At 34.7% G+C, this 12,723-nt stretch overlaps 1 protein-coding gene across 1 annotated transcript in view; it reads left to right on the top strand.

The window, feature by feature from the left end:
* The window catches only part of Cow (Proteoglycan Cow), a 52,837-nt gene that overhangs the window by 29,909 nt on the left and 10,205 nt on the right, over positions 1–12,723 (top strand). Inside the window, exon 2 of the mRNA XM_069052914.1 lies at positions 5,126–5,183. Within this exon, the coding sequence (XP_068909015.1) occupies positions 5,126–5,183 (58 nt within the window). The remainder of the gene's footprint in view (positions 1–5,125; positions 5,184–12,723) is intronic.

Here is a 12,723-nt window from a genome sequence, read left to right as displayed (position 1 = left end):
TAGAAAAGACAAATTTGGTTTTGGTTAAATCACATCTGCGATGGATGATTCCCTTTGATGTAATTAAATTTGCCAGGATTAACGCTTGTCGGGATAGCGACGCCGAAAACGATCACTTGTAAATACGCCTAGTTCCACATGCACGTCAGGATAATGTTTTTTGTTGGACGAATCATCGAATTTCGCCATGATTACTGACACCGATGCCTTGCCAGGACGAGCGGCATCGGTTGCCATGGCTACAGGGTATGTCAACCGCCCATTAGTACGACTTTACGTCTGTCCTTTCTTGGGTTTTCATTAAAAAGCTTCATGGCTCATTTATATGAGTTTTTTACATTCCTTTCCGGGATAATAACGTGCAATTTTCTTTGTATAATCATTACTTGGATAAACGAGCCGAATGGAACATTTATAATTTTGTAATCACGAGGGCACAGTCGATATTTTTATTCCACGCGTCACGCTCGTTTTTATTACTTGGGACAGTGAAAGCTGTCGGTAAAAGGCAGCTTAGTCGGAAAAATCTGCTGGCGATAACTTTCCCGGGAGCCCACCTTTACATGGGCTTAAGCCGAAAATTGCTAAAAAATACATAACGAAAACATAACCCTGTATTGATCCCTCGCGCTGGTACATCTGGGACAGATCTAGCATGGTTGAACGGGGCAAAAGTCTATTCCTCTGATACACTCCATACAGCGATTCGCGCCCTGGGCAAGTAATGATTTTCCAGTAAGCTTCCGATTTTGACCGCTCGTAACTGGCAAACTTAAAGCCCAATCTTAGCAAATTTAGGGCGGTTTCGTAAGCTCTCAATGATCTTGGCGACTGTGCCTTCGGCGATCCTATCAGCATCATCGCGAATAAAATTCACGAGACGTCTGTCACCGACCGCACAGCGTGTGCATTTTTTGTTTTTCACTAAAAAATTAAACGTCCTCCGGAATTAGAATTAGTATTTGGGGATGCGCCACGACATTGTTTCACTGCGCGAGTTTTATAAAGTATGTTTTTCATCAAAGCTAAGGAAGATATTTGTATGCAGAGTCGCGTCCCGTTTCCCAAACCTGGGTCACCAAGAACACGAATAAACTAACTTTAATATCGCCCACCGTTCACTTTTAACAGAATTTTATGCATTGGGTCCCTTTGATATCGCACCGGATTTTAAAATTACTTCTGCCTATACACTAGTTTTCCGTTTCTAAACGAGCCACACGGAATATGCGGTAGCCACAAGTGTGGAAGCGACTTAAACAAACAACGTAACCGGGGGAATATCCATAAATGATCCATTGTTCAAATTGGAAAAATGGAAACTGCTTAAGAAAAACACAGCACGAATGCCCCCCAATCAAGAGAACAAAATACGCGGTTTCCCGCGGGCTTTATAAATCCATTTCTGGCATTAATTTGACAAAAATAACAAAGAAAAATGTTGTTTAATTAATGTTCACCACCCCAAACAATTAATTTTTGTTACGGAAATTGGCAGTACTGATCCTACAAAAACGTGTACATTTAATTAGAATAAAATACAACATTCAAAAGGAGAAATAACACATTATTAAAATCTCGGTGAATATTAGACACAAAAGATAAATCTTCTTGGAGATTAATTTTCTTTTCTTTAACACAGTACATTGTCATTTTAAGACTCTCCAGATTACTACTTGTGGTTTCAAACAATAACAGCAGGTTCTGCTGATCTCATCTCACATATTATGTGAACATACGAGTATGTTCACACAGGCTTAACTGTAAGTAAGGAAACATTTCTACCTCTCTTTAAATTATTATGCTTTAAATTCTAAAGTATGTGAGGTTTTGCATTATCCTGTCGCGAAATAGGTACATCATTCCTAACGCTCAGGGTTAAAACACTCAATTTATGTATTTCTACAGAGCGCCCAGAAATGTGGTAGCAAGTTTTTCGATTGGTCGCGCAAGATGACACTTTTTTACAGAGACCTTTTTTATGCGTGGCAACACCGTGGCAACGCCGCTATCTAAATTGAGATAAATAAATGTCAAGAATTGTCAAACGTAAAACATTCAAATTTAAATTTTATTGAAAATGTTCAAATTGACCACCATTATGCTTAATGCATAACTGAACCCTTCGAGCAACATCTCGACAAATTTTAGTGCACAAATCGGCGGTAAAATTGTTCGGAAAACCCCCTTAACATATTCTTTTGAAAAAATTCAAAAATTGAATGTTGTAAGATTGAACAAATTTGGCTTTTCAAAAGTGCCATCTTGTGACACTTTGTGTAAAAGTTGCTACCACATTTCTGGGCGCTCTGTAGTTTCGCATTCAAGACCTATGTATGTACACTTGATTTCAAAAAAATAGCGTACAAGTGCTGAGATCGATTTTTGTAATACAGTGTGGAATAAAATGATTTACATCTAGTTACCTTTGCATTACCTTTGTAAAAATACGAAATGCCGCTCTACAAAAAAAAGAAAGCCTAACCTCAAAATATTCCGAAATTCCAAATGTGATTTATTGCGAAGGGATGATATGAATGCAAAGTAGAGATTGAAATTAAAAAGGAGCTAACAAAAGCAAGTCACAGCTAGTGTTGAAAGTGGCCACCAACGTTTGTTAATTCAATTTAGTAAATTGTAGTCTATCCCACCTCCACCCGGCGGCACGGCAATTTTGCCGGAGTACATACACTATTACGGATATTACTATCAAGTAATAGTGCAGTGCTTATCAACATAATTACCGGCGTCTTGCCTCCACATTTTGACTTTGTTGTGTATTATGTTCTGTGTCAATGTTAAGGAACTTCCTCACGATGTGACATGAGTATAATAATATACCTTTTTGAATTTCAACTACCAATGTGTTATCTAAATCCAGAATTTTTAAATTTTTAAAAAGAGATTGCGGTACTATTCCCGTTGCTGAAATTACAAGTGGTAAAATCGAAATTTTTTCTAAACACCAAAGATTTCTCATAGCAACGGACAGCTCTAAATATTTATTCATTTTTGTGTTATATGTCTGTGTTATATTATGTGAATTTGGAACAGCTATATCTAAAAGATATGCTTGCTTTTGTTGTTTATTTAAAATTATAATGTCTGGTCTGTTATGCTTAATATGAATGTCAGTTAAAATTGTAACAATTGTCAATTCGATTGATGACATTTATTGACAGAACTAATAGTTCGGCAAAAAAAAAGTAGAGCGGTACAGGAAAATTTACATGTGCAAAAATTCCAAAGGTAACTAGATGTAAATCATTTTATTCCACACTGTATTTCCCTAGTTTTTAAATGGACCGCTATAAACTGTTTCTAGGCAACATGAATTTCATACGCTATAGTCCAATTTTTACCCTTTTGAGGTGACGTCACGATTTCCTTCCTCGCTTTCTCTATATTGAAACGACAGAAACAGAAAAAAACAAAAAAAAAGGCACGTTTATTTATTGATGGTCACTTTGAGGTTATTTTATGCTCCTGTCAATTTGACAATTTTTAATTTCTTTCACTTATTACATTGATTACAAACATAACCTTTCGAAGCAATTGTCAACAAATTTGACACATTTATAGTTATTTATGATCAATTCAAATTTGTTTCTGATCCTAGCTCAAACATACGTAAAGTTACTAGATAATAACGTCATCGCAAAAGGGTAAAAAATGGACTATACCTTCCTTCTACATACATAGTTTAGTGATGATTCGGGCTTTTGTTACTTTAATGTAACCATGGAAACAAAGATAACATTACATGGGGAAATATTAGGTGTACGCTATTTTTCTTAAATCAAGTGTACTTACAAGGTTAAGAAAAATATCTTCCGTATTGAGTCATTCGGCAAATAAAGAGATAAGTACATTGGTATACATATGTTTACCGTCAAAGCGAACTTACTCGAAAAATTCTCAGTAACGTGCGATGAAGATATTTTCTAATATCTCTGGTAATCTTTCGAGCTAGCTGCGACTACCATATCATACGTCAGTTGGGGAAGTTTTGATGTAGTGTAGCTTCGTGAACTTGCATCTTTGACGTATATTTAAGCTAAACAAACTAAATCGCATCTCGATTATTTATTTCTTTTCCAACTTTCTGCGCCGTTTGAGATTGTCTGGAGTTGTTCAGTTGTGGCGGTAATACGGATGTAAAGAATGCAACTCGACAAACTTCCCTAAATTAAATTTGAGATTTTGCGGACTGAAATAAGCTGCAACTTATCACGAGTTTATTACTTTCTGTTTTAATAAAGTTTAAATTCGGGAAAGTCCATTTGTAATTTAATTTATTTGCAAATTTTTGCATCGGTTTCCCGCTAACTTCCAAATACACTTTTTTTTTTGGTTTAGTAAATTAAGGCAGAAATCGATGACAGGTAGCCCTTCGCAGTTGCTGAAACGGACCGCTCCGGCTAAATCCGGAGCGACTCGAGATGATTTTTGGTATTAATTTTTATGTTGCGGTCGTAAAATTAGCCTAATAGTGGCATTAGCAGTTGTAATTTATGTTAAATTATTTTACGAGCATTTTAAAGGTGTTTTAAGAGTTCCTGCGAGCGGCAATTTTCGAAACTTGTTCTTAGCATAATTTCGAAATTCTTGTCTGAAACATAACAATTCAAATTGATATTTTTGCGGAGCCACTATTCCCTAATCCGATGACAAAGTAACCTTCTTTTTCACTACCCGTCACGTTGGTGCGCCTTGATCGCTGAAATTCCCTAACTTTTCTACAAGAAGATTAATAATTTAACCGAGGCGATCCTTTCAAACGTAATATTTTCCTATCTCTCGGGAATATTTTTCCGAACCTGTTATAACATTTTCTGCAAGTTTAATCAATACTTAAATGTATGGCTCTAGCTCTTGGCTGAACAGTTAACCCCTATAAAGAGGACAACGCACGGGAATCCACAATACCCTCTGAGCTAAAGTGGTGCTTTCTTCTTTTATACACACCGAAAGCTCCCCGATGCTTAGAGCTTTTTAAAACTTCTCTCTACTCCCGACGGTGGGGGTGGCTGTTTCTTTCACTTCGATAACGTGTCAGTTTTATTGCAACGTTACAAATTTATGTTCCAATTACTGTTTTTTTAACGTTGGTGTTGTTTTGCAGGAGGAGTCGAAAGCGGCCAAGTCAGGCGAGAAAAAGCGATGGATACACGATCCCTCAAGTAAGAACGATTTTAACCTAATTGAATTACCGATTTTGAATTTTATCAAATACCCCACTTATTGTGCATTACGTAGATTGTGATTTATGGGTCTATTGTATTGTATGTCCTATCCGTAATAAAATGGTTGCGGTTTAGACAGGAAGGTATAGTTTGTCCAGCGAGAGATTGGTTGACATAAAAATCACTAAATTTTACGTAGAGAAAGAAGTATCTAGCGCACATAAAATTCGGGCGTATCCGAGTTCCTCCCGGTGGTCACTTCTTTACCTTTACAAGTCTTTTGCTTGAAATTAGCAATGAATGAGAGGGAGAAACAATTTTATTTACAAGGGTAAATTAAAATGACATACCTACGGCATTTACAAATTATACTCTATTTATGTACATGATATGAGTATACAGTGAGTTTTTTTTAAGACTGGCTATAGGGTTTTACATGCTAATTTTTCAACCCCCTCTTAACTTTATTTTTGTGAAAATTACAAAGCCTAGCACTGTTTTTATATTAAACAATAATATTATCTAGTCATTTAAGAAAAAACCGAGGTACATACGAGTATGTATATCTATTTTTGCAATAAAAAAATTGTTGAACACATCTTATTACAAGTTATTACATAACTGTCTAGCTTGACAAAATTTCGCACCATTCACTACAAGATTGCCTTTTTCACTCAGTTTCCATGCTGACGCTTTTAAAGAAATAATTAAACTAAAAATTTTACTTTGAAATGAGCCTATTTATATGTAAGTGAGATTTACCCCTGCACCCCACCAAAAAAGAGATGGTTTTAATCATTGGTCGCAAGAAGTATGTCTTCTTATAAAGAAATCTTTAATTTAATATTTTAGAAAAGGCAATGTAATTCCTAATTACCCGATCATTCTTATCACCAGCGCTAATCCCTTACCGTTCACTACCTGCTGCAAGACATCCAAGCAGTAACATGAAATTATGCTCTAACTAATGTATTCTAGTGCATTTTGTAGTGTTGGGTTAATTTAATATAATTTAAAATCTTCAAATCTCTCGCTGGACGAAGTATACCTGTCGTGCTAATTTCATGTTCAAGGTCCACCGCATTTTGTTCAAAACTGCTTCATTTGAAAAAATTCAATCATATAATAACATCATTTTAAAAGATATATGACATAAATGCCAGGACAAAACCTATCACTCATCTGTAGACATTAAACTCCTGGAAACATACAGGCTGTCCTATAAATTACTAAAGTAATACGTAACTTGGCCCCAAAGGCGGCTATCAGAAAACACCCAATCCACCCGACCACTTTAATAATACAAAAATAACAAATGGTTGAAGATAAAAAAAATAGGGTCCATCCCAAAAGGCCATGATAATCATTCTTAAAATAAGTATTATATTTTCCGAGAAGGAAAAAAATGAAAAGTTATGTCAGGTGTTTTTATCTGACTTCCTTCACGTTAAAGTAATCAATGGTCGTAATCAATGGGTATGTTATCTTTAATCCGACTATCCCCAAGCGAAATGATCGATTTTATCTGACCTTGTTCTTGTTGCAAATTTTAATCACTAAACTGTAATTAATTAATCCATTCACTAGAAAGCAAACAGTAATCTCTCAATAAGGAGAAAATTTTGGTTAAGATGTAAATATATTAAACATCAACTTGCTCATATTAGATATTTAAAAAATGATAAAAGAAAACTTTTTACTTTCGTGGAAAGAAAGGGTTAAGGATTTGCGAAGATTACAGATGAGAGATTTACATTCGATGACTGTGAGAGCTTCAAAAAGTAATATTTGTTTCAAACGTTGTTAGTAAAAGTTTGCAACTTTCAAAAGATGAAGATGTACCAACTAAATCCACTCGATAACTTTTTTATACTTTACATTTATTGAAGCTTTATCCAAATGACGAGAGGGTCAAATAAAATTTACCAAATAGACTCTGCCTGAAAATGTGACGATACCAATTTTATAGCTGCTTTCTTTCGTCGCATTTTCAAGTGCTTCGTATTTTATTTTCCTCTATTTCTCGTTGAAATTTAATTTGTGATCATGTGTAGTAAGACCATATTTTTTATATAATTGCCAAATATAGATCCAAAGTGAGTAAAATGTTGGTTAAAATATTTATTTATTTAAAGTGATTCTCAGACCTCAGAGGTTAAATACGACGAACTTAGTGGAGAACGAAATGAAATTAATGCCACGGGTTCTCTGAAAAGTTCATTTCATAATTAAATTCAAAAACAATTACATCCCGTATCGCACAGCTGTTAATTTTCATACGAAACTTTGTACAGCTGGAGGTCACCATTTGTTCTACCGAAAAAGCCATTTTCAATATTTATCGACTTAAAGATGGGCACTTTGTTTTGTCAATATGGAGGAAACGATCTCGACAAGCTTTTTAATCCTACAAAATGTAAAGAAATCGCTGAACAGCGACCATTTCTGCAACCGCTCGGACTAGGGCCATCGACGAAAAAACACAAACACTGAATAAAAGTAATCGGCTTCTGGTTCCTTGGGTTACAAAGCAGCCTTATAGGGGATGAATAGATCAGTCGGCTGTATTTTCACATTTTCACCCCGTAGTAATCTCTCCATATATCTGAATCTCGTGGGATTCAACACTGAATTTCCCCTCAACCGTTGACCCCTTTTTTCACGAAATTTCTTTTGATTGCTGTTAATTACATTTCAAAGCGTTGCTCGTATTTTGTTGTGACAATTGTTGCTGTTAGGTTTGGGGGTATCGATGGCCGCTTTTTTTTTTGTTCGACGTCGGATCAGTGGAAAATGGGAAACATAATTAAACTGAAATAAATAAAATTAGATGTGACATCAGTTAGCGACGGGTTACCAACAACGTGATCAGTCACGCAAATATAAATTAATTCGTGTTAAATGCACAGAATGGTTCTCGCCAAAAAAGGGAAACATTATCGCAAAGTCCTGGTGTGCACTGCCGGCGTAATATATCAGTCTTGTTATCTTGCGTGTATTTGTAGCATGAAAGCTAAATGAACGAGACATAAAATAATAGGATGAAAATATAACGTTCTTTCTTTACAAATCTATGGGTCATATCACTCTAATTTAAGATAATCGAACCTACGGGAATTTACTTTTCACCAATTGTTGGGAGTAATTTCCGATGACTACTAAAATTTTCGGTCTAACTATTTTAATGGCACGCTAAGGGACAAATTACCCCAAGAATAAAAATTTTAATTGACGAAAAACGAGTAGCTATTAGTTGAGAATTTTAATATCTGAAGCTTTCCTTCCGGAGGCAAAAGATGGTAGCAAATAACAAATTTCCAAATTGGGAAACTCCTAGAAGTATTAGTTAGGAAACTCAAGTGAACTTTAAATTAATTTATTCAGCTTGTTTTATTTTCTTGAAGATAAATAATAAAATTTGAAGTTCTATTCTCGTTAATTTTATTAATTCAAGTTCAATTTCTTCAAGTAATTTTGCCTATACAAGGTGTTATTGAAAGTTGTACAGATATTTTAACTACGAGCGACTGGCTTCATGTAGAACTCGGAAAAAATATCTAAAAAATTTTATGACAAAAAATAAAATGACATTTATTTTTTGAGCAATTTTTTTTTATTTTAATTGCTTCTTCTACGTTGTCAAACAACCTCGTAGGTAAAATATCGGCACATTTAAAAAATACACCCTGTATATCGTATTTCCTATAGGTTACTTCGCATTGGCGTACATTTTATAAAACATGATATACAGGGTGTATTTTTAAAATGTGCCGAAATTTTACCTACGGGGTTGTAGGACAACGTAGAAATCTAAAAACAATTTAAAAAAATTGTAGCTCAAAAAATAAATGTCATTTTATTTTTTGACAGAATTTTTTATATACAGGGTCTCCAAGAACTGGCGGACCAAAATAACACGGTGAAACCATTATCTTCTGGCAATAATAGGAAAAATATTTAAAAAAATCCATCCTCACTGAGTTTTAAAATAAGAACGTTTTTAATTGACCAATCGCGTGTAGATATAAAATTACCTTAAAAAATTATATTGGTAACTATCGAAACAAATTTGATTGTTGCAAAGACATTATAATTGAATATTATGTCATAATAAATTATTTCTGACAATTCTGACAAGTCATTAGAAACGCGTAATGTTTACCGCTTCAGAATATTTTGATATGCTTGTCTTATATGGACAGTGTGATGAGAATGCCACAGTTGCTCCTCAGGAGTACGCAGTTCGTTTTCCCAATAGGGAATATCCTAGGAGAAATACTATAACCTGAAAAATACTATAACCTAAAAACGTCCGTCATTGCATAAACAATGCAGGTACCCAACAATGCATATGCATCATTTGAAATGTATCCATAGTTACAAATAAAGCAGGAAAACTAATTAATAGGTAACTTAACATCAACAACAGCATTGGTCAGTTTAAATTGCTTCTTTCCCAATCACTATTTAAGATAGATTTTTTTGAACATTTTTCCTATTATTCCCAGAAGATGATGAATTCACCGTATTATTTTGGTCCGCCAGTTCTGGGAGACCCTGTATACAACATATTTTTTCCGAGTTCTACATGAAACCAGTAGCTCGTGGTTAAAATATCTGTACAACTTTCAATAACACCCTGTATAGGTACAAAGTGTCTCTAAAAGAACGTACGTATATCAAGAGTCCTGTGGAATTTGATTTTTGGCGTTCTGTAGCAGCATAACTGGTACCAAATAGAAAAACAGGGGTAACCCTATTAATGATAGAATTTTAATAAAGACTGTTGTAAGATGAAAAATAATTAGAATATAGAAAAACTGAAGAAAATCACAACCAAAACAACTAAGACGTCGAATTCACAACCGACGCTAAGATTTAATAATTTTATATTTGACTGTTGACATCTGATTTGACAGCTTTAACGGCTCGACATATGTAGTTCGACACAATAAAATTATAGAGCCGCACAGTTCCACAGGACTCTTGATATACGTTCTTTTAGAGACACTTTGTATAATTTGAAATTAGTCAACTTTGAAGTCATTTTATGACATTTGTGACTAGCTAACCATAGATGTGTGTACACGACAAATTTTACTACATACTCGTGTTTTTAATTGTCGCCATTCCTTGATGACAAATACATAGTTAGAAACAACTTCTTGGAAATGTAATACAAAACGGAGAAAAGGGCGCTTAAAATAATTCATTTCTGAAAAAAGTTGAGTGAATCTTACATTAAGATGAGATGTAGATTGATTGAAGCCGTTATTTTAACTTTTGCGTATTCCCAATAAAGCTAATATCTAATAATTGTAATGTAATGTAATATAGCGTGCATTATGTAAATAAGAAAATAAAAATGTCATATATTCCGGTATTTAATTAATATCTCTACTATGTAAAAAGAGATAAAATTTCTTGTTGGTAAGGAGAAAATTACGCACCATTAACACTAATGAAATATACATCACACGTCTGTAGTTAAAAAATTAAACAGGCTTTTTCACTGGTACGGGTTAGCGTGAGCAACTTCAAATTCAAATATTCAAATAGGATTTTAATATTCTCTAGCAGGTAGATTCAGATGGGAGCAAATTGGGTAATTTAATGAAATTTTAAAGAAATGCATCCGGAGCAACTGCATAAGAGCTTTTATATTTCCATTAGTTCTTCACAGAAGCTGTGGGATAAGAAGGGGCAGATGAATTTCCAATGACCAAAAACACCGATGCCGTTGCTGAATCGGAATTTGAGAAATAACAAAAGCAAGAATAAAGAAAGGATCACCACGAGATAAGTAAATAAATGACAGGGGAAGACAGACGATAGCGAATAACATCAGAATTCGATCACGTCAGAAATGAAAACATACGGAAAACGAAAGAGCCGAACAAAATCCGATAGGGTGAAGGAAGAGCAAGCAATTTTATATGCGATGAAATAAGCGGAACAGAGGAGCTGAGATATGAAAAGAGCACATATGCAGCAGGAAAATTCGTAGTTAAAAAAGGGGAAACAATGACCTCGGAAAAATCGTTAACTTTGTAATGGTTTAACAATTTTCGTGAGCAACTTCCAGATACGGGCCAAGATTTTATTATGAAAGTTTGGCCATAAAAGTTTCCTGGCCTACTTACATATTAACGTAATGAAGCTTTGTCGAGCTTTTTTAAAGTTTCCCATTAAATTGACACGAAATATGGCAACTTTTCGTTTTTAATAAAAGAGGGCCGCCTAATTTGAAGGTCGACTGTAATACCTAATAATGATTTAGCTCTAACTCGTCGTTGACACAAAAATAATTTCACGGAAGGAATGGGGAGGTCGAAAGAAGTAATTGCTTTCATCCCACGTCTACTATTTGAATACTAGCTCGTCGTCACATTTCCACAGACATCAGAAAATATTCTGGCTGATCTCGCGAATTAAAATTAATAAAATATAAGCACGTTCTTCTCAAACCATCAAGTCCCAAGTGGAGTACCTGTTTTAAAGTCTCTTACACCCAAAATTTCATTTTATTATTTGCATTACGTTCAATATGAGTTCCTGTAGTTTGTTCTCCACTTCGTCCTGGGAATTTGAGCGCTTTTACCAGTGGATCATCAATTTCTGAAGCGATAAACAGAATTTCTAATTAGTATTCCTGCTTGTACTTCGTTTTAACGTGACGTACGAACGATATTGCCTGTTATGTTTTGTAAGTACACGAATATATAGTTATAACATTGCTTATACAAATCGGTTATGGTTATTGTTGTCTTAATTGCCAATGCTTACATAACAATGCTCGCTAAATTCACCCCCCCGTATTGATTTCGGTAAATTGGCAAGCGAATCATCGGGGTATGGCTTTGTTACCGGAGATATTCACGATTATGGAATTGCGACAGTGTTTGCGACAATAAACGTCAGACAGATTTTGCAGATTTGATAGCTCAAAAGGGTTATTGAATTAAGCACCATACGTATATCTTACGTTATTCAAGCAAGAGCTGCAGTCAAAACAGCAGCTGCACGAAACCAACAAAATGAGTGAAATAAACGATTCAGATTTCACATTCTCTCTAAACTCTAATGCATCCAACTTGTTTACGCTTCCATGATTGTAATTATTTTTCATATTTTCGTGGGACAAGCATATTTTTATCCAAACAAACGGTCGAGTTAGATTTTTTAAATTTCAAAGATTCACTGGGGAACAAAGTCGTTATTGAAGCTTAATTGTAAACCAGGGGTCTAATGAAGCAATTCGTTTGCTCTTCCTCATTTGGAAAACCGGTAGCCATTCTAGCTGCAGGTACCATAATACTCGAAGTGATTTTTAAGTTGAATACCTCGTAAGTCTAACAGCAGTTGTGCTTGCTTTACGAGACCAGATGCCATTGTGGAACTTTAAAAAACGTTCATTTACATATTTACTGCATCTGTATCGATAGAGCAACGTAACTAAACAAAAACGTTTCTTTCCAATTTGCGACCACTTCATACTCGTAATTCTATAAAAACAACAGCAAAAGTGAGCTTTTAT

This window comes from Tenebrio molitor, chromosome 7 (genome assembly GCF_963966145.1).
Source record: "Tenebrio molitor chromosome 7, icTenMoli1.1, whole genome shotgun sequence".
In the NCBI taxonomy this organism is placed as follows: domain Eukaryota; kingdom Metazoa; phylum Arthropoda; class Insecta; order Coleoptera; family Tenebrionidae; genus Tenebrio; species Tenebrio molitor.
The sequence above is the reverse complement of the archived record's forward strand: the minus strand, read 5'-3'. Positions and strand labels throughout refer to the sequence as shown.